A 26,689-nucleotide genomic window follows, 5' to 3' on the forward strand; every position below is an offset into this window, starting at 1 on the left:
GGAAGGGAACTAGACTCCACCTTTTGACAGAGAGGAGCACTGAAGAATCTGTGGACATGTTTTAGAGCCACCACATGGATGTTTGGAATCTGAGTTGTGGAGGGAGCTCCCCCTCTCACCCTGTGTAGAAATTAATTTCTGCTACAACAAACCTAACAGATGGTCAGTCAGCCTCTGCTTAGCACTTCCAGCTATGAGAAGTTCACTACGTTATGAGTCAGTGAATTCCATTTATACCCATTTTCAATCGTTAGAAGTTTATTCTATTCATGAAATTGACAACTCTTCTGCTGAACATTCCAATATTGAAACTACTTCTGCTGCTCTAGAGTGGCACATTTATGTGATGGTGTGTCCATTATCTGCAACCAGGGTAATCTTGATTTCTTTCTTCTTAAGAGAAAATACTGTCAGCTCCACTCAGAATTTCCCCTCACGTTTTGATTTCAGGGTTTTTGCACCTTCTGGTCACCTTCCTGAAAACATCTCAATTCAGTTCATCCCTCCACAACTGCAAACCAGCAACTAGTTCTGTACCCTAAGCTAAATTTAGAAGGACGGGACAAGGCAGTCCTCACTTGGCACAATAGGGAAAGACTGAAAAAAACCACTGTGAAAACTGAAATCATGCAAAGTAATCTTAAGAATCAATGAGAGGGGTGCCTGGGTGGCTCAGTTGGTTTAAGTGTCCAACTCTTGATGGGCCTAAATCATGATCTCCTGGTTCAAGATTTCAAGCCCCGAGTTGGGCTCTACACTGACAGTGCAGAGCCTGCTTGGGATTCCCTCTATCCCTCTCTCTCTTCCCCTCCCCCACTCAGAATAAATAAATAAACCTAAGAAAAAATAATCAATGAGAAAATTATGATTATTGAGATCATTAAACACTTTTGTTAAAGTATTAAAAATTTTCCTTCTGATCTGAATGCATGGGGAGATGAAAAGAAACCGTAAAAATAGTGTTCGTGTAGGATACCTTAAAACATTAGAAACAGAGAATCACAGTGTTTTATTTCTTTATTAAAAAACACAGCAAGAGTAGTTTGGACAGTGCTTGCCTTTCTCTTCTCATTATATAATAATTATACAGAGCAGACATCTTTTGTTCACCTTGGCAAATTGCCATCCAGCTTCTGGATCAACTTCTAAGATTTTACGTCTTGAGCTCTCGATGTAGTGAAATCTCTCTTGAGATACTTCTCTGAGAGTTCCTTCAATGGGAAGCTACTGCTGGTGCCATGCCTTCTGAGACATCTTTAATCACTATCCTCATTTATGTTGATAAGTCTACCTCCGCTAAGTTCCTCTGGCTGTAGATCTAGAATTTCTCCAATGGTGGCACTGTCAACGTTCCCATGGTCAGCTATTTCTTGTATAACTCCCTTTATGTTAGATTCTTGTGCTGTGCTAAGCACTTCTTGTGCTATGGCTTTTCACTTCTCTGCTGTACTTTCATCATTGTTAAGCAATTCATTCTTTCAATGATCTATTTTTGTAAAATGCCACCTGAGTTTATTGCTGGGAGACAAGGAGGTAACACAACTACATGCTTTGCTGTCGGTGTGTGAACTCAGTAACAGATGGTAGACCATGGTAACTGGTAGACATGGTAACCTTGAACCATGCCGTTGGTGTGCTGTTGTTGTTCAACTAAACCGTGGTGTCTGAAATTGATAAGTATCAGAACCATGCAGAGCAGGTGTTGCCTGTGTTTCTACACATTTGACCTTAGTTAGATCTGTTTTTATGGGCAATTATTCCACACGGCTTGTTTGAGCTCATGGTCCTTGTGGTTATCAAGTTATCTTTACCTTGTGCATTTGATTTTTCTTAAATAGAAAATGTCAGGTTTTACTTACATTCTGGTTAAGCTTTCTCTGGTAGTCTTAGCCCATGGATGTCTTTTTAAAACTTGATGTTGCTATCTAGAGAATAAACTATCCCTTCCAAATTGTTACCTTTTTCATATCTAAAAGCTGTTAATAAGAAGAGGCTGGGATGGAGCTTACTGATGTTTCTCTCCATCTCCAGACATGCGTCCCTCATTGTATTCATCAACCCCTTGAGTAGGAATATATAAACTAATATGAATTCTCCAACTCTTTTGTCATCCAGCTTGCCTTTCTCGAGCTTATCCAACAAAGTTAACTCTCTGGGGCCATCCGATGCCATTCCGAAATCAAGGCACACCGCGACGGCAGTCGTCTCCTACCATATCAAATATTAACACTACTGATAATACCTATGTTTACAGAGAGCTTTTACACTTCATGGACTGTTTTTACATATCTCCATTTGAAAATAGTTTGCCTTTATAAGATTGAAAAGTGTGGCACATATTATCAGCGCGTTTTTAAGAACCGTAAGTCAGAAAAAGTACAGGATTAGCCTGTGTTCACAGAACTGCTAAATAGCAGAATCTTGGTTCTTCAGTGAGTTTAGTGTTTTGGTTTTCTGTAACCACTTCAAGCTTCTCAGACGAGGTGCCTACAGAAAACAAAGGAAGAGAGTTTCTGCAGTGTTTTTCCTTTGCTTATTTGCTAGAATAGTCTTCCAATCTTTCCTCCTACAGAGACTTCTATTAGTTTTCTAGGAGTACTAGAACGAAGTACCACAAGCCAGGTGGTTTGAACAACAGAAATTCATTGTCTCTCAGTTCTGGAGGCCGCAAGTCTGAGATCAAAGTATCAGCAGAGTTGGTTCTTTCTGAGGGCTGTGAGGGAAGCATCTGTTCTAGGCCTTTTCCTATGGCTTGTGGATGGCATCTTCTCCCTGTGTTTTGTCATATCAACTTCCCGCATTTCCCCTTTTCATGAGGACAGCAGTCCTATTGGATCAGGGCCCATCCTATTGACCTCACTTTAACCTGATCATGTCTGTAAAGACCGTATTTTCAAATACAGTCGCATTCTGAGGTGCTGGGGGTTTAGGACTTCAGTGGATGGATTTGAGGGATCCTCAGTTCAACCTACAACAGGTCTCTAAGGCAGATTTCATGTTTAAAAAAACCCAAAGGAATAGACTTGTGTAGCCAGTGCTTTTGTGTATACCTGCATTTTCTTATCAGTAGCTTTGTATCTGCCGCAGTCTGTTGAGATAAACTTTGGGGACAGTTGACATCACCTTTCGGTTCTCAAAAGAAGAATGAGTGTTTTTCCTAAATTCATACTCAGTTGTCCACTTCCTGCATTTAGTTTCTGAAGGTGTCTTTTGTGAGACAGCAGCTGAAATTGTTAGCTTGTTTAATAATTTCATGATTCAAATGTGTCATTTAACCTTGGTTTTGAGATTTGGAGTGAAGTTGATTCAATGTTTTGTGATAATTGTAACCATCTTAGCAGTTTCCCTATTTCACAAATTGGTTAAGGCATCAGGGGATTTTGAATTTAAGAAATAAAAAACATTAGGGCATAATAATTTGTATCCCAAAGCCTTTTGCAAACTCTGGTGCATGTAGAGGTCGTCGGGCACATTACTAAAAGAAGGAACATATATGACCTCACTTTAGATTGCTGGTGTTGGGTGCTATCAACGTTAGATCCGTGTCATTCTGTTTTCCCGCTGCTTACACCCCACTCTTAGTTTTTCTTGTTGGTCATTTGGGTGTTCCACAGATTATCAGTGTAAGCATTTTATATAATATGATTTTGAAGTTAAAAACTAACGTTTATTATGAGCATATAATTTGTTTTTGTTCATATGTTTGCTCACATAAAAAAGAACAGCTATAATGCCTGTGTGGTTGTAATAGATGAAGACATGATGAACCGTTGTTTTTATTCAAAGCCTCCCAGATGCCCCTTCCATCCCCGTTCCTTCCCTTCCTCCTCTGAGGGAGCCATTATCCTGAATTTTATGTTTATCATGTCCTTACTTGTCCTTATACTTTCATTTGAATATTTGTATTTCTTATATTATTTTATTTTATTTTAATTTATTTTATTTTAATTTATTTTATTTTATTTTATTTTATTTTATTTTATTTATTTTATTTTATTTAGTTTGGTTTAATTTAGTTTAGAGACAGAGCATGAGAGCTGGGGAGAAGCGCAGAGGGAAAGACTCCCAAGCAGGCTCCATGTTCAGTGCAGGACCCAATGTGGGGCTTGACTCCATGACCCTGGCATCATGACCTGACCTGAAATCAAGAGCTGGAAGCTCAACTGACTAAGCCACCTAGGCGCCCTTAAATATATGTAATTCTAAGAAATATACTGTTTGTTTGGTAGTTAAGATTTTTTAAATATTTAAGTTACTGCAAATTGTTTTAAAAAGTTACAAGAACACTATGAACAACTCTCATATAGCCTTCACCAGGTTCCCCACTGTTAACATTATAATGTTAACCATATTTGCTTCATGATTCTTTCCCACTTTCTCTAGATATATGTAGGTATACATATGCAAACACACACACACACACACACACACACACACACACACATTTTTTTTAACTAATTGAGAGTAAGTTACAGACATGCTGTTCTAGTCTAAATACTTCATCATGTACTTCCTAAAAAGAAAAAAACAAGGATGCTATCTTACATAATCATGTACAATCATCTAGATCAGAAAATTAACATAGATCTAATTCTGCCATGTTATCCACAGATCCATTCAAACCTTGTCCATTGATCCAGCAATGTCCTTGATAGCTTTCTCTCTCTTCTGGGTCAGGATCCCCACTAGAATCACAGGTTGCACGTTCTTGTCATGATTTTTTAGTTGTCTTCCACTTGAAACAGGTCTTCAAGTCTTTCTTGTCCTGGATAAGTTTCAAGAATACAGGACAATTTGTTTGTTTTATTTTAGAATGTCTTCCTGTTTAGGTTTACCTGATGTTTCCTTATAATTAGAGTAAGATTATGCACTTTTTGGCAGGAATACCACAGAAATGGAGCTGTGTTCTTCTTGGTGCATCATAGCAGGAGGCACATAATGTTGATTTATCCCATTATTCTTGATGTTAACTTTGTTCACTTAGTTAAAGTAGTATTTACCAAGCTTTTCTACCATATAGTTACCATTTTTCTCTGTAAAATAAATTTTGTGGGGAGATATTTTGGATTTATATAAATATCTTGTTCTGCAACAAAATTTTCACCCACTAGTTTTAACATTCATTGATGATTTTTGCATGAGTCATTTATTACAATGATGGCTGCCAAATGCTCATTTTCTAATTCTATTATTCTTTCCACATGGGTTAGTTGGTGTTCTACTGTAAGAAAAAACTCCCCTTCCTCCCTCCCTCCCTCCCTCCCTCCTTTCCTTCCTTCCTTCGTTTGTGTGGACTTAGGGATTCCTATTTTATTCATTGGGATTTAATTTATTATTACTATTATTATTACTATTATTAGATGCTAAAACTGGCCCATATTTGGCTAGCTGGAGCTTCTTCAAAGTGGCTCCTGTGGACTTTTTAACATTCTTCAACTATATTTTTAGTGCTTCCTTTTTGGTACAAAATTACATTCCAGATTTGTCATGTACTTTCTCTGCTGCAGCCGTTGCTGCAGTCAATCTGATTCTTTCTAATGGAGAATGGTGTATAGAAACCAAGATCTGAGCATTATGGGTGCTGATTGCTACAGAGTATCATTATTCCTAAGTCCTCTCAGCACACAGACTTAGGAAGGACTTATGTATGTATGTATATGTATTTATGTATGTATGTATGTATGTATCCATTTATTTATTATTGATCTGTCTAAATGAAAAACCATGGTTGACACCAGTACCTCCAATTCAAATCCAGTACCACCATATGCTAGCCTTCCCTTTCTATATTTGTCACTCCCCTCTGAGAATACTATCATTAACCACAGTATGTTTACCTACTTGCTGGTTACCTGTGTGTAATCAATCTCTTGATCCTGGTAGCTGTCTCCTCAGCCATCCCTGTCCTCTTAACCTGCCTTATAGACTCTATACTTCTTCATCCCCAGCCCTTCTGGCCCTGTTAGCCTTCTTAGCCTTGATAACACCTTTAGCCCTGACTGCCTTTGTGTTCCTGGTCCCACCAGACCCACAGTCTGGGACGTATTAAGGGAAGGGAAGGAAATGGAAAAGCACAAAGAAATATTTTGTAAAAAACAAAACAAAACAACAAAACAAAAAGAGAGAGAAATTAAAGGGGAGGGCTTTTAACAAAATTTTGTGTGAAAGACAATTTTAAAAATGTGTAGCATGGTGCTTAATAGCCCTCAGCCTGGACAGGGACTATAGTTTAAATTTTAGATACCTACCAGCTGTGTAATCTTGGGTAAAATAGTTAACATACCTATGCCTGACTTTTCTCATCTGTGAAATGAGGTTAATAATAGTACCTACCTCATAGGGTTCTTGTGAAGTTAAAATGAGTTAACACAGGTAAAGTGTGTAGGACAGTGTCGTACACATGGTAAGCACATTTAATAAGAATATTTTTATTATCAGATGTCCCATAATTTTAGAATGTTTTATTTTTGTACTAAAAAGTTACTAAATGCCAACGAATCATTTACAATGCCATTAGATCACAAGAATTACTGAAGTTACTTTATTTTATTTTATTTTATTTTATTTTATTTTATTTTATTTTATTTTTATTAAAAAAAATTTTTTTACGTTTATTTATTTTTGAGACAGAGAGAGACAGAGTATGAACGGGGGAGGGGCAGAGAGAGAGGGAGACACAGAATCGGAAGCAGGCTCCAGGCTCCGAGCCATCAGCCCAGAGCCCGACCTGGGTTTCAAACTCACGGACCGCGAGATCGTGACCTGAGCTGAAGTCGGACGCTCAACCGACTGAGCCACCCAGACGCCCCTGAAGTTACTTTTTTAATTTATTGAAAAATATCTGTATTTCTATAGCAAAATCAGGTTTTATAAGGTAGCCAGAATGTATACTTTTCCAAGAGTATTTTATCAAACGCTAAAGTTAAAGGAATAATTGGTAAAAGTTATTGCCAATTGAAAAACCAATCATAAATTGAGATAAAGCTTTTTTTGAAAATGTTAGTGTAAGCCACTGAGATGGTTTTCAAATTATATGATTATAACATCCCTGAGTCTTTTTAGGAGTCTGCAGCAAAGCTTGGCAAACTGCGGCCCACAGGTCAAATACAGCCCACTGACTGATTTTATATGGCCAGTGAGCTAATATAATTTTTACATTTTAAATGATTGGAAAAGAAGAAATTTTCATGACAAGTAAAAATTATATAAAATGCAATTTTTTTTCTATACATAAGGTTTCATTGCAAAATAGCCAGGCCTATCTATTATCCAGGACTGCTTTTGTGCTACATGACAGAGCTGTGTCCTTACCACAAAGACAACGTGGTCTATATTTACTATATGGCCCTTCATAGAACGTTTGCTGACCCTTAGTTAATACTATTGCAGAAGCAATCATAAAAGGTCTGGGAGAATCCATAAGACGGGTCGAGTCAAGCAGATACTCCTGGCTTGCCTCGTGACCTTCAACAAGTTATATAACCTGGTCCGTTTCCTCACCTGTGACATGAGAATATCAGATCTGAACGTGTAAGTTCCCCACGCCGCCATTTGGTGCCTTTGTAACATGAGTTTGTTCAGTTCTACCTCTATAAGCTGACAAGTTTTTGTTTGTTTTGCCTTTTTAAGGCAATCACACTTTGTCTTTCTTTCCCATTAATCTGTTTGTGGTGAATTGAGCTAATATGGTGATTTTCATCTCCGTCCAAAAGATTCAGAAATCTTTGAAACCTCATGTTTTTTATCTGATCTTATTTCCCATTACAGGGCCTAAGGGTGGATTTTATGTAATGGGTTGCAATATATGTTACCTTATTTAGTTGGATGGGCAAGCTATTTCACAATGGCCTGAAGAGCAGTTTACTCTGTACATAGCAACAAACATCTTGCCCAAATTTACCATCTGGTGTTTGAAGCCTCTATCTTGCAAAGATTTTTTTCATTAGCTAACAGCCATTACTCATCTACTTTTGGCTTTAATATTGCTGACATTCTTGTTATTGCCCATCCTAAATAGTCACAGTTTCAAATAAGAGAGTATTTGGAATTGTTTGATTAACAGAAGGGATTCGATTTCCTCATCTGGAAAACAAGGAGGTCAGATGGGAAGGTTCCTGTGAGCTGGCACCATCTATGATTTTATGAAACTTGGTTTTTATTGATTTCTGTATGTGCCAGACAGCCCACCTAATCCGTGGCTTGTGGAGGAAGTGCGTGGGTTATAACAGGCACTCATTAAATGGTGAAAGATTGAAGACGTGGTTGAATGACCACATAAGCCCAGAAAAACTCAGGATGAAAGAGCATTGCCCCATAAAGAGAATCTCAGTGATATTTTATAACTTTGCCACATTCATTTTCCAAAATACTTTTAGATACTTCTTAAAAATAAATCTCAAGGCTGTACCATGATCTACAAAGCCCCGGCTACCGTCTCTATTCTTCTGGTCCTTGTCGTGTATCCCCACTGGTATCCCTGATGTTTCAAAACTTGCCAAGCATCCAATTTAAATTAAATTTGAATAACATATCAGAGCCTTTGTGCTGATTTGTTCCCTCTGCCTGGAATGCTCCTCCCAGAATATCAAGTGTTTTACTCCCTCCCTTCATGTAAATCTGTGCCCAAACATCATTTCTCAGAGACATCCATCACACCCCACTTTTTACCTCATCCATTTACCTTGATTTATTTTTCATCACAGCACTCACTAATCTATGCAATATATCTGATATTCACCTATCAATTTATTTATATGCAGGCGATAATTGTTGAGTGAATACATGAATAAGAACAAGAAAGCAATCTATTAATTAAGTACTTGATTTGTGAATTAAAGCCATCTCCAACCCAGGTTTCCAATGGTATTTAAATGTCCTATTTATTTATTTATTTTTTTATTTAGAGAGTACAAGCAGGGAGAAGCAGAGAGAGAGGGACAGAGGATCTGAAGAGGGCTCTGCATTGAGAGCAGTGAGCCTGATGCAGGCTTGAAACTCACAAACCACAAGATCATGACCTGAGCTGAAGTAGGACACTCAACCAACTGAGTCACCCAGGCACCCCTCCAATGGTATTTAAAGAACAGGGGTGTCTGAGTGGCTCAGTCGGTTGAGCCTCTGACTCTTGATTTTGGCTCAGGTCATGACCCCAGGGTCGTGGGCTCCAGCCCCGTGTTGGTCTCCACGCTCGGTGTGGAGCCTGCTTAAGATTCTCTCTCTCTCTCTCTCTCTCTCTCTCTCTCTCTCTCTCTCTCTCCTTCTGCCCCTCCCCCACTCCTGCACATGTGTGCATGTGCTTGCTCCCTTTCTCTCAAAAGTAATTTAAATACATAAAAAGCCCATAATTTTTTGCAGATTGTAAACATATATGTGTTAAAATTGAACTGTGACATTACTTTTAAAATGTATCTAACAGAATAAAAATACAGTGATTTGATATCTATCTTAATCTACTCTTTAAAAAAAATCATGAGCTCACTTCTTCTTAATGATCTGAAATACTGTATAGGCCCCTTTTCTTCTTGAATTACTAACTCTATTCTACTTTCCTTACAGAGTCTATGCTAATACAATATAATTTTACATTTGAAAGTCTTTTATTGATCAACCACTGCAGTTAGATTTTTGTGCATAAAGTATTTAAAATTCCCTGGGACCATAAGATAATTTGTTAGATGTAAAATAAAAAAGCTGTTTTTTCCCTCCAACTAGATAATATATCTCTGGATGAGTGGTAACTTGTCGGTCGAATGAAATAGGAGTAGCATCAATTTTTTTTTATTTTCCTTTTTAAAAAATATTTATTTATTTTGAGAGAGAGAAAGTGAGAGAGAGAGAGAGAGAGAGCGCACGGGCTGAAGAGGGGCAGAGAGAGGGGGAGAAAGCGAGAATCCCAAGCAGGGTCGAGCCATCAGTGCAGAGCCTGATCCTGCAAATCATGAGATCATGACCTGAGCTGAAATCAAGATTCAGATGCTTAATCAACTGAGCCACCCAGGGGGCCCCTTATTTTCCATTTTTATGCATATAAGTGCTGAGAAATATTTTCACATGAATCAAGTGGGTGGGATTGGGAGGGGCTTTGTTATAGCAGTATCTCTCCATTTTTTCAATTCCTTCTGAGTTATTTGATAACAATTACTATTAATATATCACTGAAAAAGCACTTTTAATGATCTGTTGGTGGATATGCAATTACGTTTTCTGTAAGTTTTACTAAAAGTAAAGACCACGGTGCTAGAGAAATGTCTTAGGGTGCCAGGAGTTGATAGGAGTTGGTAGGAACACTTTGGACCTTGAAGATTATGGATATTCCATCAACCATGTCATGTGCTGCGGCCCAGAGAAGGGGAGAGTTGGATTCAGCTAAGGCTAAACTTCTACCTGGTATGTATTGACTAAGACGTAAGAAATATGAAATAATAGGTGGTAGAATCTAAGCTAGACAAGGACAGTGTGGAAGAAGAGCACTGATGGGCTGGGGAAAAGTAGAGAGGAGAAGATAAAGGGAAATTCAGGTGGAAGACTGGTTGGAGGAGTCGAAATGGCAAACAGGAAAGAGGTAATTTTTGTCAGATGTATGACTCAGGAGTTTTGGAGGTGGAACGGTTATGGGCCATGAACATGTCTAAGGTGTAACCACGATGTGAAGTTCATGAGCTTCATTTGTTCACTTGTTTATGAACAAATCACTGAAGATGGGTTCGTGGAAATAGGTGGTCATGGTGTCGAAAGGGTCCATGATGATTTTTTAAGGAATGAAGGCAGGGCTCGGAGTGGAGAGAAAGAATGTGAGGCAGGCATTGACAAATGTAGACAATGAGAGAAAGGTTGGTAAAGGAGAACAACAAAGAGAGGAAAGGTGCTCTTGAAAGCTGGAAGGGGTGAGTCTTAAAGGAATTTAGTTTACAAGGAGCTGAAGGAAAAATGGTTTACAGATGGCCATGGTTGGTATGGAAGAAACCAAACTCATTGCCTGACCGGGATGCATGAGAAACACAGAGACAATCGTGTCCTCAGGGTAGAGCCCCAATTATTAGGAGGGAGAAACTTGTGTTTGTGACAGGTATCATGGTTCTGAACAGTGAGCTTCCCTAATGGGTTAGAAAAATGTCCTCAGTTTCTTCTAGAGTTACTAGTTCCTTCAGTTTCCCAGAATAAATTTTGATTGTTCATATTTTCAAAAACGATTTCTTTCAGGGGTGTCTGGGTGAGTCAGTCGGTTAAGCTTTCAACTCTTCATTTCAGCTCAGGTCATGATCTCACGGGTTCGTGAGATTGAGCCCTGCGTCTGGTTCTCCACTGAAAGCACGGATCCTGCTTGGGATTCCTTCTCTCCCTCTCTCTCTGCCCCTTCCCCATGCGCTCTCTCTCCCTCTCAAAATAAATAAATGTTAAAAAAAAACACGTTTATTTGAAATATATATTCAAATGTGTGAATATAGTGCTTTGTATAGTTTTTGTATGTATGTATGTATTTATGTCTTTAATGGTGAGTCAGCTCTGAGTATATAGATAAATACTGTTTTTGTGTTTTTTAAGTTAATTATGGATCTGTTTTGATCTACTTATGAATTCAAATATGTTTTTTAGACTCATCAAATTACTTTTTCTTATTTGTAGGAATTACATTTTTATTTTCCTCTTCTGATAAAAATCCCAATTTTTAAAAAAGCATATCATCAATGAATAGAGAAATCAACATATATTTTACTTTACTTTCAGTTCCACAAACTATTTTTCCCACACTATATTGCCTTGCTTCTAATTAATTAGATACATTTTATCTGCCAGTGTTTTTTCAGTATTTTATGTTCCACAAAACATGTATTCTCACAATATTACATTTATAAATGAAATGCAGGATATTTCCTGTATATATATATATATATATATATATATATATATATATATATATATATTTCCTGTATATATATATTCCATTGTTCCTTGTTTTTTCTTGCTTTGCAATCCATTTTTATAGAGAAGACAATAACACTGTATTTAAAAAAAATCAGCAATAGATATAAAGTGTCTAGCATTTATTATGTTCTAGAGATGTGCTAATTTCTTTTCCAAAATTATGATATTTACTTTCTACAGTAGCCCTGTGAAGTATGCTCTGATGTTACCCCCAGTTTGCGATGGGGAAACCAGACAAAGAGAGAGGAAGAGGCCCATCCAAGCTTCCCCAGCAGTTGCCTAGGGCTCCCAAGCCTGCGTGAGAGATCACTGTATTAACATCTCATCCACAGTACTAGAAAAATATAGCAGACCTCCCTTTTTATGGTCGATGTCCAGCACCAGAGCATCAACATAAGTCATGCTGAGATTCGATTACTGGGCAATTATTATGTGCAATCATATTGTGTCAATAACCTTCCGCATGATACACTACTACCCTACTCTAGATGCGGGTTTCCTATAAAAGCCTAACAAAAATCTTTTATTCACCTGCAGTGAGGTACACTTTCTATAAACAATTGTTTCCTTCAATCATTCTGGGGTGGGGGAGAAATAGATATCAATGAACGATTTTTAATACCCTATATCTTCAAATTAGAATTTTGAAGTCTTACTTATGCCTACAGAAAGGCAGAAAAGGAAAAACTTCCTTACTTCCTTGGACAAGCAGAGGCAAAACCCTGTCTTTTTGTCTCTGAACGCTATCCCATTTGGTATGGAACACCTTTAAAAATCAATTCAGCTACAGTTTAGTCTCTTTTTAAAAGATTTAGACATTTAACAACAACAAATGCCAATGGCTTATTAATTTGTGATTCTTTTCTTTCTTTCTTTTAAAGATAGTGTTTTTAGAAGAAGCATCTCAACAGGAAAAGCTGGCCAAAGAATGGTGCTTCCGGCCGTGCGAAGTAAGAGAACTGAGCAACCAGTAAGTCATAGCTAACTTCTTCCCTTTGCTGTCAACTAGTGATGTCAACTAGTCTCAGACGATTAGACACCTGCCTGGAGACAGAGAGGCTTTGTTTTTTTTTCCCTCTGGGGTGAGTTGAGAGGGGACTAGAGAACAGGGAGCTGTAGGGTGGAAACTTTGAGAACAGGAGTCTGCCATCATTCATTCATTCCTTTAGCAACCCTTTGTTGAGCTAACTGTGTGCAAGAACTAGGATCTGGAGCAGAAAATGGTCTATAAAGTCTTTGCCCTCGCGGGGTTTACAGCCCACGGGGCTCTCAGAGATGAAGCGGGTGCACAGACACAGAAGCACACCAGCGATAGGTTGTGATACCTTTTGTGAAGGAAATAAAGAGGAAGCAAGATAAACCACCAGGAGGAAGGGGATGGAGGTTTGGGGATCAGTAACTGACAGCACTGTTAGGGAAAACCTAATTCCAGCCACTTCTGTGTTATTGCCTGTTTCCTCTTTCTAGATTTTCTTGAGAATATATGTTGAGGAATGACTGACATTAAGATTCCTGCCTGTGTGCCTTTGGGATATGGGGTCAGAAACTGTGGGAGTGCACAAGAGGGAGAGAGGGAAGTCGGGAGGCCATAAGCAAGTGGTTCAGCAGTGGGAGGGTGAGGGGAAGGGCAAATACTTCTGTGGCCTTTTATAGTCTTTTGTCCCTCTTTATGAGGCTGCTTTTGGAGGTAAGTCCATCAAACAAATGTAGATTCCGGTGGACCTGTAAGCACCACACACAGAGAAGTGGTAAGGTAAGACAAAATGTAAACTTTGGTGGAAGACTGAAGTCTTTGAAGAAAAAGAATATTTATTTATTTATTTATTTATTTATTTATTTATTTATTTTTAAATGTTTATTTTTGAGAGAGAGCATGAGGAAGGGCATGAGAAGGGGAAGGGCAGAGAGAGAGAGGGGAGCAGAGGATCCAAAGCAGGCTATTTGCTGACAGCAGTGAGCCTGAGGTGGGCTTGAACTCACAAACTGTGCCATCATGACCTGAGCCAAAGTCTGGCACTCAACTGACTGAGCCACCCAGGCACCCCAGAAAAATAATATTTAAAATGCAAGGTAATTCTATTTTTAAAGTGTTTATTTATTTTGAGAGAGAGAGAGAGAGAGAGAGAGAGAGAGCTAGCAGGGGAGGGGCAGAGGAAGAGGGAGAGCGAGAATCCTAAGCAGGCTCCTTGCTGTCAGCGCAGAGCCCAAGGCAGGGCTTAATTCCACCAACTGTGAAATCACCACCTGAGCTGAAACCAAGAGTCAGATGCTTAACTGACTGAGCCACCCAGGTGCCCCAAAAAACAAAGTAATTCTTATATCAAACACATGAGATACGTGCAGTTGAATTTCTTTAAGTCGCAATTTAAATGCCACAGAAGATGATGTCTCTGACAGTGTGTTTATCAGACTTCCTGTGCCTACAGGTCTACCTCAGCACGATGTGGATTTTTTAAATGCAAATACTAACTGGAACACTCTGAGTGGTGCTTTCATAGAAGTGGATCAGATTGTGGCTATGGGACCATAGAGAAATTGGCAGGGCCAGGATTAGGGTGAGGCAAGTGAGGTGTTCACCTTGGGCAAGGAATTTAAGGGTGGTGGGGAGGGCAAAAAAAAAAGTCAGTAATCAAGATAAATAATAGTTTGGTGCAGTATTTTGAAAAATCAAAATTAATGCAAAGAATCCATGATGAACAAAATACCAAAATTTTAAATGAAGACAGAATGTTGTTGATAGTTTTATATGCCTGTGTTGTTGTGCAAGAAACAGTCATTTTCAAATGGCCTGGGCTCCCCAGGCCCATGGGACCATCACACCCCCTTCAGGGCAGGTTAATGAAGGTTGACAATGATGTACAAACAGATTGGGCAACTCAGACCCTTCTAGACAGTCATGTGTTTTGACTGTGGAGCTTTTGTTAACGTTTTCCACTTGGTTAGAACATGGGTGGATGTTCTGGCAAGTGTATAGCGGGGCAAACTTTGTTTTTTGTCCTCAGAGTCTAATACAGGCTGGCCAGCACCACAGGTTTGGAAGATGAAGTCGATTGGTTTTTATCTGGGGAGGGGGGAGACACCGAGCTTTTCTAAGGGAATTAAGATAGTAAAATTGGAAAGAGGAAAGCTGAAAAGCAGAAGGAAGGAGAGCTGTTTCACCTTTTTCTGTTTCCACCTGTAGGCCTCATCTCTGCTGTGTCTGCAGCTTGACATTCATTAGTTATGATTTAGCTGCAAGTGAGGTCTTCGTGGAGAACTGAGTTCTAATCCCGACCAGGCCACCACTAACAAGATGCATGTCTGAAAACAAGCGTGTTGTGCCCAAGTTTCCTTTTGCTCTCTCTGTAAAATGATTAGTTGGGCTCAGTGACCTCTGATCTCATGAGCAGCTCTCACAGTCCACACTCACACATGCACCAATACCTGTGATACATACACGATACATATATAAGCAATATGTGAATATTGCTCATGTCAATATTTCTACTAATAAGCATTAGTAGAAAGTGCTTCCTGTTTCCCCAAAAGAATCGTTAGCTCTTCTGGATGAAAGTCACATGTAGGATGCAGTAAATCCCTGCTCTTCTGTCGCCTCTGAATTTGTTGTACCCTAAATTATCTCTTTTGCTTCTTTCGTCTCTGCTTTCTTAAAAACGTGCTCAACAAAACGTGACTTTCCCACTCCTCCTACACTACCGTTCTTTCACTACCAAATATTTTTAAAGAGAGCTCTCCCTCCGCCCAGTACTTTCTCTAACAGTCGTCTTCCATGTTCCTGTGTGTCTTTTCAGCACCTAGGACAGTAACTAAACCATTCTAGATATAACGAGGGACTGAAGCCATGTGAGGTTGGGTGTCTCCCCCAACCACTGCATCGAAATGAGAGCACTCAGTCTTTCCTGAAACCACTCACCCTTGCAGTTTTAACACTATTCCCTGTCCTGAACTCCTTTCCTTTCATTGGTGCCCTTCATACCTCTTTCCTGGGTCTCCCTTTGTCCTCCTGACAAATCTGCCCAGAGGGAGCATGGCCTTCTCTTCCTCATTCTTACTCCTTAAGTGGATGCTGCTGCTCAAGATTCAGTTTTGTTCTTTTTCCATAGAAGTCTCTGGCACCACCAGCTTCTAGGGTTAGCAGCTCAGGGCAGACTCTCCAATCTGAATCCCATCTGTACATCTTCTGTGACCTCTTAACCCACGTTTCTGATGCTTTGGAGGTTACACTTGGACCCTAGGCTTCGTAACATCGCCCCTCCCTCAATGTGGAGTTTCCTCCTACATTCTCTGCCCTTTGTATCATATGTTCAGCATCGCATGCTCAAAAACTCTCTCTTGAACTCATTCCTCTCCTTTGCTTCCCAGACCTGATAAAATGTCAAGGTTTTTCTTTTGTATTCATCTTTTCTTTTTGTTCCTATCACCATAATCTTTATTTAGAAATGTGACGGTTGGGAGATGAGAGGAATCTCCCAACACATGCCTGGCACCACCAGATTTCTGTCCTAAACCTGTGGTTCAATATGTCACAGTTCTGCAAAAGAGAAGGAAAAAAATGTAACAAATACCATCTCAATCCCCTCTCTCTTGGGTACAGAATAACTAATACAAAAATGTTTTTAAGTTTATTTATTCTCAGAGAGAGAGAGTAAGTGGGGTAGAGTCAGAGAGAGAGGGGAGAGAGAGAATCCCAAGAAGGTTCTGCACTGTTAGTGCAGAGCCTGATGTGGGGCTCTAACTCACGAACTGTGAGATCGTGACCTGAGCTGAAATCAAGAGTCAGATGCTTAACCAACTGAGCCACCCAGGCACCCCAGAATAACCAATACCAATTAATTCACTTAATTGACTCTTCAAGACTCTTTTTAAAGACACTTTTTTTGACTGTTGTTGTTTTTGAAACATTTTTTATGTAGTAAAGTGCATAGATCTTAGGGATGTGAATTGATAAATTTTGATAAGTATATCTACATATGTAACCAACACACCAAGAAAGATATAAAACATTCCTATCAGCCTAGAAAGTTCCTTTGTGTCCTTTCCAGTCACTCTCCACCCCCTCATCCACTGTTTAATTTTTTTTTCTATCACATAGATCACTTCTGCTTGTTTTTGAATGTCATATGGATGGAATAAACCAAGAAGTCTTGAGTCTGGATTCTTCCATCCATCATAATGTTTTGAGATGCATCCATATTATTGTTTATATCAGTAGTTCTTTCTTTTTCATTGCCAAATAGTATTCCATTGTGTCAATATACAGCAGTTTGTTTATCTGTTTTCCTGTGATATTTGGATTGTTTCCAATTTGAGGCTAGTATACATAATGCTGCTATAAATATTTTTGTACCCTGTTTTTGATTTTGTAAGCATATGTTTTATTTCACTTGGGTAAATCACTAGGAGTGAAATTGCTCACTAAGATCTTTTATATTATGACCAGATTTACTTCTCTTTTTCTCTCTAGCTCTCTCAAAACACCCCCCCCCAATACATCACACACACAGATATCCTCACTCACCCCTAATCTGCTCAACCAGGTTATAATCTTTTTGGAGACAAGATGTCTTATTTCTTTTTGGACTTTCCAGAAGGCTTAGGAGAGTTGTTTTTTTTTTAACGTATCACATACTTGGGAAATATTATTTGATTGAACGATTCAACTACATAAAGAAATCATACCACCATTTCACTGTGTGGTAGTGGAGACAGTAAAGGTCCCAAGGACTGGGTTATCCTGAGAGGTCAGTGACTCAGACCTGAGAGGAATCCCTAGTTCATCCTCCCTCTCTTCATGCCGCACATTGTAGACTCGCTTCCTGCTGCCTTCTTGCCATGCTAGCTGGTCACTGCTCTCCATTGCCAGAGTGCATTAACAGTTCAGTCATACGGAGGGTGGTGACCAAGAGTAGTGAGTCTGCAGACCAAACTTCCTGGACTAGTTGAATGATCGCATTTTTTTCCAAGCTACTCACATTTCCCGAGCTTCAGTTTTCTCTTGTGTAAATGAAGATAACAACACTACTTCGTAAGTTTGTTGTGAGCGTTACATCGTCATAACAACTACTGCTTTTTTTCTTTTTGAATGCTTTTTATTATCTAGGTGCCGTTTTAGCACATGCTAACAATCCTCATGTCAACCCTATGGTGCTACTGCTGTCTCCCTTTTACATAAGGGGAAACTGAGTCACAAAACACATCGATTATCCCAATGCTGATTTATGGCGGGGTCTGCATTCAAAATCAAGCAGGCTGAGTCAAGAATGTATATATCGAATCCCTATAATCAGCTGCCTCCCACAAGTAGGATGATGCATGTAGGTGCGGTGCCCAGTGCCCAGTACATGCACCTTGTCAAGAAAATTCCCTGCTGCTACAACTGTCAGCAGTAGCGCTACCCATTCCTAGTTCCCACTGCTCTAAAAATGAGGCGTTTAAAAAATGTTTATTTATTTTTGAAAGAGACAGAGACACAGAGCGCGAGCAGGGAAGGGGCAGAGAGAGAGGGAGACCCAGAATCGGAAGCACACTCGAGGCTCCGAGCTGTCAGCACAGAACCTGATGTGGGGCTTGAACCCACAAACTGCAAGATCATAACCTGAGCTGAAGTCACATGCTTAACCCACTGAGCCACCCAGGTGCCCCTGAAACTAAAGCATTTTATAGGCGGCCCTGGTTTTGTCTTCCACCTAGGTGGTATACATTTGAATTGGTAGAATAAGGAATTCTTTGTTATGTCAAGTTTTGAGCTCGAGTTCTTTATGTACATTAAAATGTAATTAGTATTTTCTCAGGGTGGTGGTGCATACTGTCTTCTAACAAATATCTGTTGGGATATGTTTAGACACTTAATAGACACCAGTGAACTGGATTCGTTCTTTAGAAAAGCCGTTAGTTTTGGTTTGTCTCGATTTTGTGGGGAATGCCTCTGAAAACTCTTTAAAAAAACATCTTTCAGAAGTTTCTGTTATAAGAATCAGTAGACATGAAAATCAGTTGGAGGGCCAAGGTAACAGCAGGAGAGATCAGCAGCACCTGGAGAAGGGTTGATAGTCTCGTCTCCTAAGATTGCCTGCCCCTAACCAGCCTCAGTGTGCATTGCTGCTTCTATTTCAGAACTCAGCCCCTACATCACATGGGAAAAGACTAGATTTCTTTCAGTCAGCCAAGGTCAGGTGACCACTGGGTCTAAAATTGTGGCCACTGTGTGTGTGTCATCATCAGTCATCCTTAGTGACTTGGGAGTAATTCCTTTGCAGGGCTCTAGATGTTTTCAAGACCTTCTTTCTCATCTTTGCTTGCCGTCGATACCCTTCCAGTCGTGAGAACAAAGTCGTGAGGTGTCTTGGTCCACGGCTGCTTTGCTTCTACTCCGTGCTGTGCTTTTTCCCCTTTGTCATCTTTGGTTAACCTCACACCAGCCGTTTTAACAGAGGAGCTGTGTCTCTCCCAGCAGAGACTTACTGTTGTTTCTTGATCTCTAGATAACAGGGGAATTTACAGCCCTCTGGTTGCATCAGCTCTAAACCTGTGTGGGGTGAACAATTAAATCATTGTTGACAGAAGATGTGATTTAAAGATATGGAAAATGACTGAAGATGGTATTAAAGTTCTTTTCCTCTCGTATTAATTTCCAGTGAGTTTTTCATGCCTGGGCTGGTTGATACGCACATCCATGCCGCTCAGTATTCTTTTGCTGGGAGTAATGTAGACCTGCCACTTTTGGACTGGCTGACCAAGTACACGTTTCCTGTAGAACACAAATTCCAGAACCTCGATTTTGCTGAAGAAATATATACCAGAGTTGTCGTAAGTATCTTGCTTGTGAGTAGTGGTGTGTTATGACTGAATCACCTGTAGAAGGGTCCATTTTGGGGGGCAAATGTTTTTTAACGTGTATTCATTTTTGGGAGAGAGAGAGAGAGAGAAAGCAAATGGCGGAGGGGCAGAGAGGGAGACACAGATTTCAAAGTAGGCTCCAGGCTCCGAGCTGTCAGCACAGAGTCCAACGCAGGGCTTGAATTCACGAACCGTGAGATCATGACCTGAGCCAAAGTCGGATGCTCAACCGGCTGAGCCATCCAGGTGCCCCGTCTTGGGGGCAAATTTTAATTATAAAATTAGCAGTTAAGGCTAGCATGGACTGTTGAAACTTTTTAAGGTTTTTTACAGCCCAAGGAGTTGGTGACCACCTCATCTACATAAGCTAACCCCTAGCAGAGAGACAACTTGAACCCCAAATTCCCAAATCCCTGATTGGGTAGCCTCTCTTTACTCTGTTACTTCTTGTGTTTTTGCATTACTAAATTTGAGTTTAATGCATATGTGTGTTCCCTTACTCCTGCCAATCCACAGTGCTGTTCTGGGGACCATATGGAATAGCTGTGTAACCTTTGGAAAGTTCCGTGACTCATTTTCCCCATCTGTAAAATAGAGATAGTGATAGTAACTATTTCATAGGATTGTTATGATAAGTTAGTATCGTGAGGTTCTTAGGATAGTGCCTGACACATGGTAAACACTCTATATGTTTGCTTTAAATACCCAAGGAAGTTTAAAATTAAAATTTCAAATTACAGTTAGAAGAATATCACATTATTTTAGTAGCTTCCAAATTGGGAGAAATCGGGTGCCCCCCATAGCAGGGCATGTGGGAACGTGATGAGCATTAACACCACTAGAGGGAACTATGGAGCTAGTTCAGTCATCGAGCAGCGCCTGTGGTGTATACCCGCCATATATTGGAGGCTCTGAAAATGTCCTTCCTTCCACTCTTTGAAAGAAGTCAGTTCCCTTCTTCTTATTCCAGCCCTACGCCAAATTCACTCAGCAGTCAGAAACAGCTTCTGCAGTTGAGAATACCTTCTTCAGATCCCATCTTATCTGACCACTACCTCTTTATCATTCAACATACTTAGCCTGAAGATTCCTGCGTTTTTGTTGGACCCGTCGATGGTTTTTCCTCTAAAGTGACGACTATGTGATGGCGACAATATTATAAGCGTTATGTGGTTACCCAGCCATTTTGCCATTTTCCTTGGTCTTGCGTCATTCAAGCCTTGAGGAGTAAAAGCAAGTGCTATCCTTTATACACTTGACTTGCTTAATTATAAATTCAGTGTAATTGTGGGTCTTATATATTCAGCTAGCATCCACATGACACCAGAAAAACTGAGAAGGACTAACACTGTGTATGAAGTTGCCATTGCATTGTGTTAATGAATCATGTTAACCACACCAAACCTTTTTATCCTCAAATTTTATTTATACTTCCCATTGTTCTAGAAAGGGTTTGAGATATCTTAAAATAACATAATGTACAATGGAAGCAAATGAGTCACAAGAGCATGGCAAAGGAAAAAGAGGGAGAAAAAAAAAACAAAATAAAACCGAGAGTTAAACGTATGCCATGGCCAGGGGGTGGGGGAGGGGGATCCACGCATTCTTTAGAATTTATCACAATGAATTTAACTTAAAGCTGAATGAGTTAACTCAGCTCAATAACTTCACTTGAAGCTGAATGCTCTAAGTTTCTAACAGCTGATCTAGAGAGGGGAATCAGTTATGTAATTTACACAGTGTATGGGATAAAAAATAAAACATTTCTTAAGGTAAAGCATGTCTATTCCTTATACTGATTTCCTTAAAAATTAATTCCAATAATCTTTAATACAAATACATGCTATGTTGTCAAAATATATATTATTAAGGTGCTATAGTATAAAAAACCAGACACATCTGTGTTTTATGTTTTAGACAGAGTATCTAGAACCATATATCCTTCAGACAGTATTCTATAAATATTATTTCTTATATCAGAGAGTTAAGTATTTGATGTCAGTGACTTCAAAATAGATTTTATTCTTTTTTTATTTTTTTTTTTAATTTTTTTCACGTTTATTTATTTTTGAGACAGAGAAAGACAGAGCATGAACGGGGGAGGGTCAGAGAGAGGGAGACACAGAATCTGAAACAGGCTCCAGGCTCTGAGCTGTCAGCACAGAGCCCAACGCGGGGCTCGAACTCACGAACTGTGAGATCGTGACCTGAGCTGAAGTCAGCCGCTTAACCAACTGAGCCACCCAGGCGCCCCAAATAGATTTTATTCTTGACAAATATTTGCATTGCATATGTCCTATGTTTCTGATTGGGAGCAAGCAGGCCCACACACTTTAACAGTTGGATGAGCTGATGGTATGATTGAAATCTGTTTAAGTTGAGATGTGTTAAGTAGAACCTGTCCCTAGGCTGAAGACTGCCCATGGCAGTGCAAAGGGATGCTAAGGCAGTACTTACGAATAGAGGGAAGCCATTTTTGTTTGTTTGTGTTATTTTCTCCCACAGAAAACCTAGATCTATACATCAACGAATGGGCAATCCAGACCCCAGAGTTTTGCACCATAGATGACAGTGGTGCAAATTTCATTTCATTTCATTTCATCTGCAAATAATTTAAAAAAAATTTTTTAACGTTTATTTTATTTTTGAGAGAGAGAGAGACAGAGCCCAAGCGGTGGAGGGGCAGAAAGAGGGAGACACAGAATCTGAAGCAGGCTCAGCAGAGAGCCCAACGCAGAGCTTGCTTGAACTCATAAACCATGAGATCGTGACCTGAGATGAAATTGGATGCTCAACTGACTGAGCCACCCAGGCGCTCCAATCCGCAAATGATTTAAAGTATATATTAGCAAGCCTCTTCTGAGATTATACGGAAAAAAAATCCCAGTAAAGCAAGCCTAGATTTTCTACCTTTAACCACTGCAACCTGGGTGAGAGATTACAGTTTTAAATTGGACTGGAATGAACTAAAAAGACTAGAAAGAGTTCAGTAATCTATATATTATACAGCCTGTAATCAAAGGATTGGAGGTGAGATCTTTGGTAAATGGACCACGATAAACTAGTTGCAAATATTGTGGATAATAGAAAGAATATGCTTACTCTTTGGGTTTGTCCAAGATTCAGCTAATGAATCCAAACAATTCCAAAGTGGTATCAAATCATTAAAGTACAAGGTGAAAAGAAAGGGAACGGGTCACTCTTCCCCCCTATTTTAGCACACTGGAAATGCAAATCATCTAATCTGTTAAGAGGCCATTGCTGCAAGCCTTGAAGTTGGTAGTCATCCTAAGTTTGGAGTCTGTTTTGAGCTCAAAATCTTAGCCTCAAGAACTGAAGGCTGAGGAAAGACTGAAAACACAGGCCACAGTCTGATGTTATTCTTGATAGAGTCTTGTAAATGGGAAAAATACAAACTCGTCACTAATGGAAGAGCCCCCTTGAAAGCTTATGAGGAACCAGGGCAGAATGGAGTCTGGGATGCCCAAATATAGAACAAATGAAGAAGGAAAGCAGCTGTATTTTAGAGGGCCTCTTCAGTAAGTTTTAAAGCCGGATTCTTATTTCTTTCAATTACATAAGCCACGCCCATGTGGCTGGTTTGTTCAATGGGCTGGACTCCGTGGGAACCGGCAGGAGTAGTAGCGTGGGCAGTCTTTGCATCGTCCTCTTCCCTCCTGCCTTTTCTTATTTTGCTTTGCGGACTCTCCCTGTCCTGTTCCTTAACTATAATTCGGGCAGATTCTTGAACATTCCGGTTTGATCCAGTCCAATTTGAAACTGCAGTTTCTCACCCAGTGAAAGCTTCCCCCCCTTCCCCACCACCCCCACCCCCACCCCCGACTCAAAGGAAGGACTTGTCGGCGCCTGTGCGGTGCTTCCATCGTCCTTCTTGCTAATGAGCCAACAATTTTGATTTCATCTTCAAGCCAAATTTTTAGAAAAGGGTGAGAAATTTTGAGAATTTAGAAAATGTTAGATTACACTTCTGTTTTCGTTTTGAGTTTCATTTTATTCTGGTTAGGGTGTGCAACTCATGTGATTATTTTTCTCAGGAATTAGTTCACTTTATTTTATGACCCAACAAAAGGTCAATTTTTTTTATGATTATTCTGCCCATTTTTTATTTTATTTTATTTTTTAAAGTTTATTTATTCTGAGAGAGAGAGAGAGAGAGAGTGAGAAAGAGAGAGAGAGAGTGAAGGAGAGGCAGAGAGAGAGAGAGAGAGAGAGAGAGAGAGAGAATCCCAAGCAGGCTCCATACTGTCAGCAAGGAGCCTGACACAGGGCCTGAACTCACAAACTGCGAGGTCATGACCCAAGTCAAAGACAATTAACTGACTGAGCCATCCAGGTGCCCCCTGCCCATTTTTTAAAAGAGTGTGGGTTCTCTGTCAACATGACATTTTAACGTCTCTGTAAGATTGAGTTGTTAAGAGTGTTAGACAAGTCTTCTATCATTTTTCAATATATTCTTCCATATAAGAAGACAAGAATATTGTATGTACTGTCCCTTCTTCATCTCCCCCTTCCCACCACATCTTATGTTCTATCATCTGAGGTTTTGATTTCAGTTTTTTTTCACTATCTACACTTAATTTAAAATAAGCTTTAGCTTACAGGGTGGCTGGGTGGCTCAGTCGGCTAAGCATCTGACTTCAGCTCAGGTCATGATCTCACAGTTTGTGGGTTCGAGCCCCGTGTTGCGCTCTGTGCTGACAGCTCGGACCCTGGAGCCTGCTTCGGATTCTGTATCTCCCTCTCTCTGCTCCTCTCCTGCTCATGATCTGTCTTTCTCTAAAAAATAAATGAACATTAAACAAATTTTTTAAATAAGCTTCAGCTTTTAAGTTTAATATTTTAAAATTTAATTCCACTTTATTTTTCAACATCTGTACTTAATTTAACAGTGTGCTTGCTTTTTCTTGTGCTTCTTGGATCCCTGTCTTCCTTTTGTATTCGTGTTTCATTTTCTTGAAGAATTAGCTTCTGATAATCATTTCCAGTAAGGTGGGTGATAAGCCTTCCAAATCCTTGAATTACTAAAAATGGTTTTACTTTGTTATGACTCTTGAATGATGCACTTTAGCTGTGGAGAGAATTCTATTTAAAATGATTTTCCCACCAGCATCTAATGGGCTGGAGTCAATCTGACATGTATTCCTTTCTGGCTAATTTGCTGGCCTTCAAGATTTTCTTTTCATTCTTGATGTTCTGAGATCTCACTTATAGATCTCTTTTTCAGTTCATTCTCTTTAATATGTAGTTCTTTCAATATGAGAACTCTGGGAAATTTCTCCCCCCCCGCCCCCACCCCTCCCCTCTCTTCCCCCCATATATACTTCCCTCCAGTCTACACTTAGCTTGTGATGAGCCCTGTTAGAAAAATAATGAAATATCTTCATATACTTTCATGTCTCTTTTGTGCTATGTTCATAGAGAATGCTGTGGCCCAAGTTTGCAAATCATTAATTCACTCTTACCGTTCTAATGGTCCATTTCTCTTTCAAGGGTAAAATGTCCTCTGCCATCCATCTAAGGATGCTGATTTTAGTTCACTTTATGTCTCTTGTTGCTTAGTAATTCTGCTACCTCAGGTATTCATTCAACAAACATTTAATGAGCACACACTCAAATTCAGGCGCTTTTCTGGTTGCTAGAGATTGAATTCAATGTCTCTGTCAAGATACTATCCTTTCTCCTGGATTTGTGAATCTGATAGAGAGTTTATCCTTATCTGTAACTGACAGGCTCTAAACATCTCTGGCAGTCAAACACATTTTATTTCATATGCAAAGTGTCTTAATTTGAAAAGATTGACGTAAAAATCCAGATTTCCCAATTCTCTCAACTTTTGGGACTAACTGATGTCACTGGGCTCTCACTTGTTGTTTTTCAACATTTGGCTGAAGCTGAGTAGAGGCTGTTAAAATATGGCATATTCTTCCCTATTATCTTAAGTGCAAAATATTTTTCCCCTGAGAGATTCGTTTTTAATTTATCCTACAACCCTTTTATTGACTTTCAAATTTCATTTATAAAATCTTTAGTGTTGGAGAGCCCTTGTTCTCTCATTTTCATAGCATTCTGTTCTTGTTTTGTGGATGCAATATATTCTTTTATTTCATTGAGAATGTTAATCATAGATATTTATTTATTTACTTATTTAATTTTAATTTTTTTTTTTTTTTTGAGAGAGAGAGAGTGCACAAGTAGGGGAGGGGCAGAGAGAGTGGAAGACAGACTCTGAAGCAGGCTCCTGGATATGAGCTGTCCTCAGAGGGCTTGAACTCATGACCTGAGCCAAGTTGGACGCTTAACTGACTGAGCCACCCAGACGCTCCTTATTTATTTTTTTAAAGTTTATTTATTTATTTTGAGAGAGAGAGGGAGTGTGTGAGTGGAGGGGGTGGGTCAGAGAGAGGGGGAGAGAGAGAATCCCAAGCAGGGTTTATGCTGTCAGCACAGAGCCCAACATGGGGCTCCATATCACCAACCGTGAGATCATGACTTGAGCTGAAATCAAGAGTCAGATGCTCAACGGACTGAGCCATCCAGGCACCCCAGATTTTTTTTTTAAATCAAACTTTATTCTGACCTTATAAATTGCCTCTTTTCTCTGAGATTTTTTCCCAGATTCTTTGCTCTTTCTTCTCTTTTTTTAGACTAGCTTTCCTCAAGTATCTATTGAACCTCAAACATACATTCCATATTTAAGTGTGACACTCAAAGATGCTGATTGGGAGTCTGGATGGGAAGTAGCACTTGTTGACTGGTGAACTTTATTCTAGGATGGACAGTGAAGGCAATGAATGGCCCTTCCAACTGTGGGCCCCAAATGCCATTGTGAGGATATCTTTTTTCTAGAACCATTCATCTTCTCTAGGAAAGAGTCATCAGTCCTGCCAGGAGTGATGGGAGTTGCATATGT

General features: G+C 39.6%; 1 protein-coding gene across 2 annotated transcripts in view; it reads left to right on the forward strand.

Annotated features, from left to right (window-relative positions):
* Positions 1-26,689, forward strand: part of GDA (guanine deaminase) — a 76,422-nt gene that overhangs the window by 22,969 nt on the left and 26,764 nt on the right. For both annotated transcript variants that reach the window (XM_049647084.1, XM_049647024.1), the window contains exons 2-3: positions 12,804-12,892; positions 19,557-19,728. In XM_049647084.1, coding sequence (XP_049503041.1) covers positions 12,804-12,892; positions 19,557-19,728 — 261 coding nt within the window. The remainder of the gene's footprint in view (positions 1-12,803; positions 12,893-19,556; positions 19,729-26,689) is intronic.

This window comes from Panthera uncia, chromosome D4, assembly GCF_023721935.1.
Source record: "Panthera uncia isolate 11264 chromosome D4, Puncia_PCG_1.0, whole genome shotgun sequence".
Lineage (NCBI taxonomy): Eukaryota > Metazoa > Chordata > Mammalia > Carnivora > Felidae > Panthera > Panthera uncia.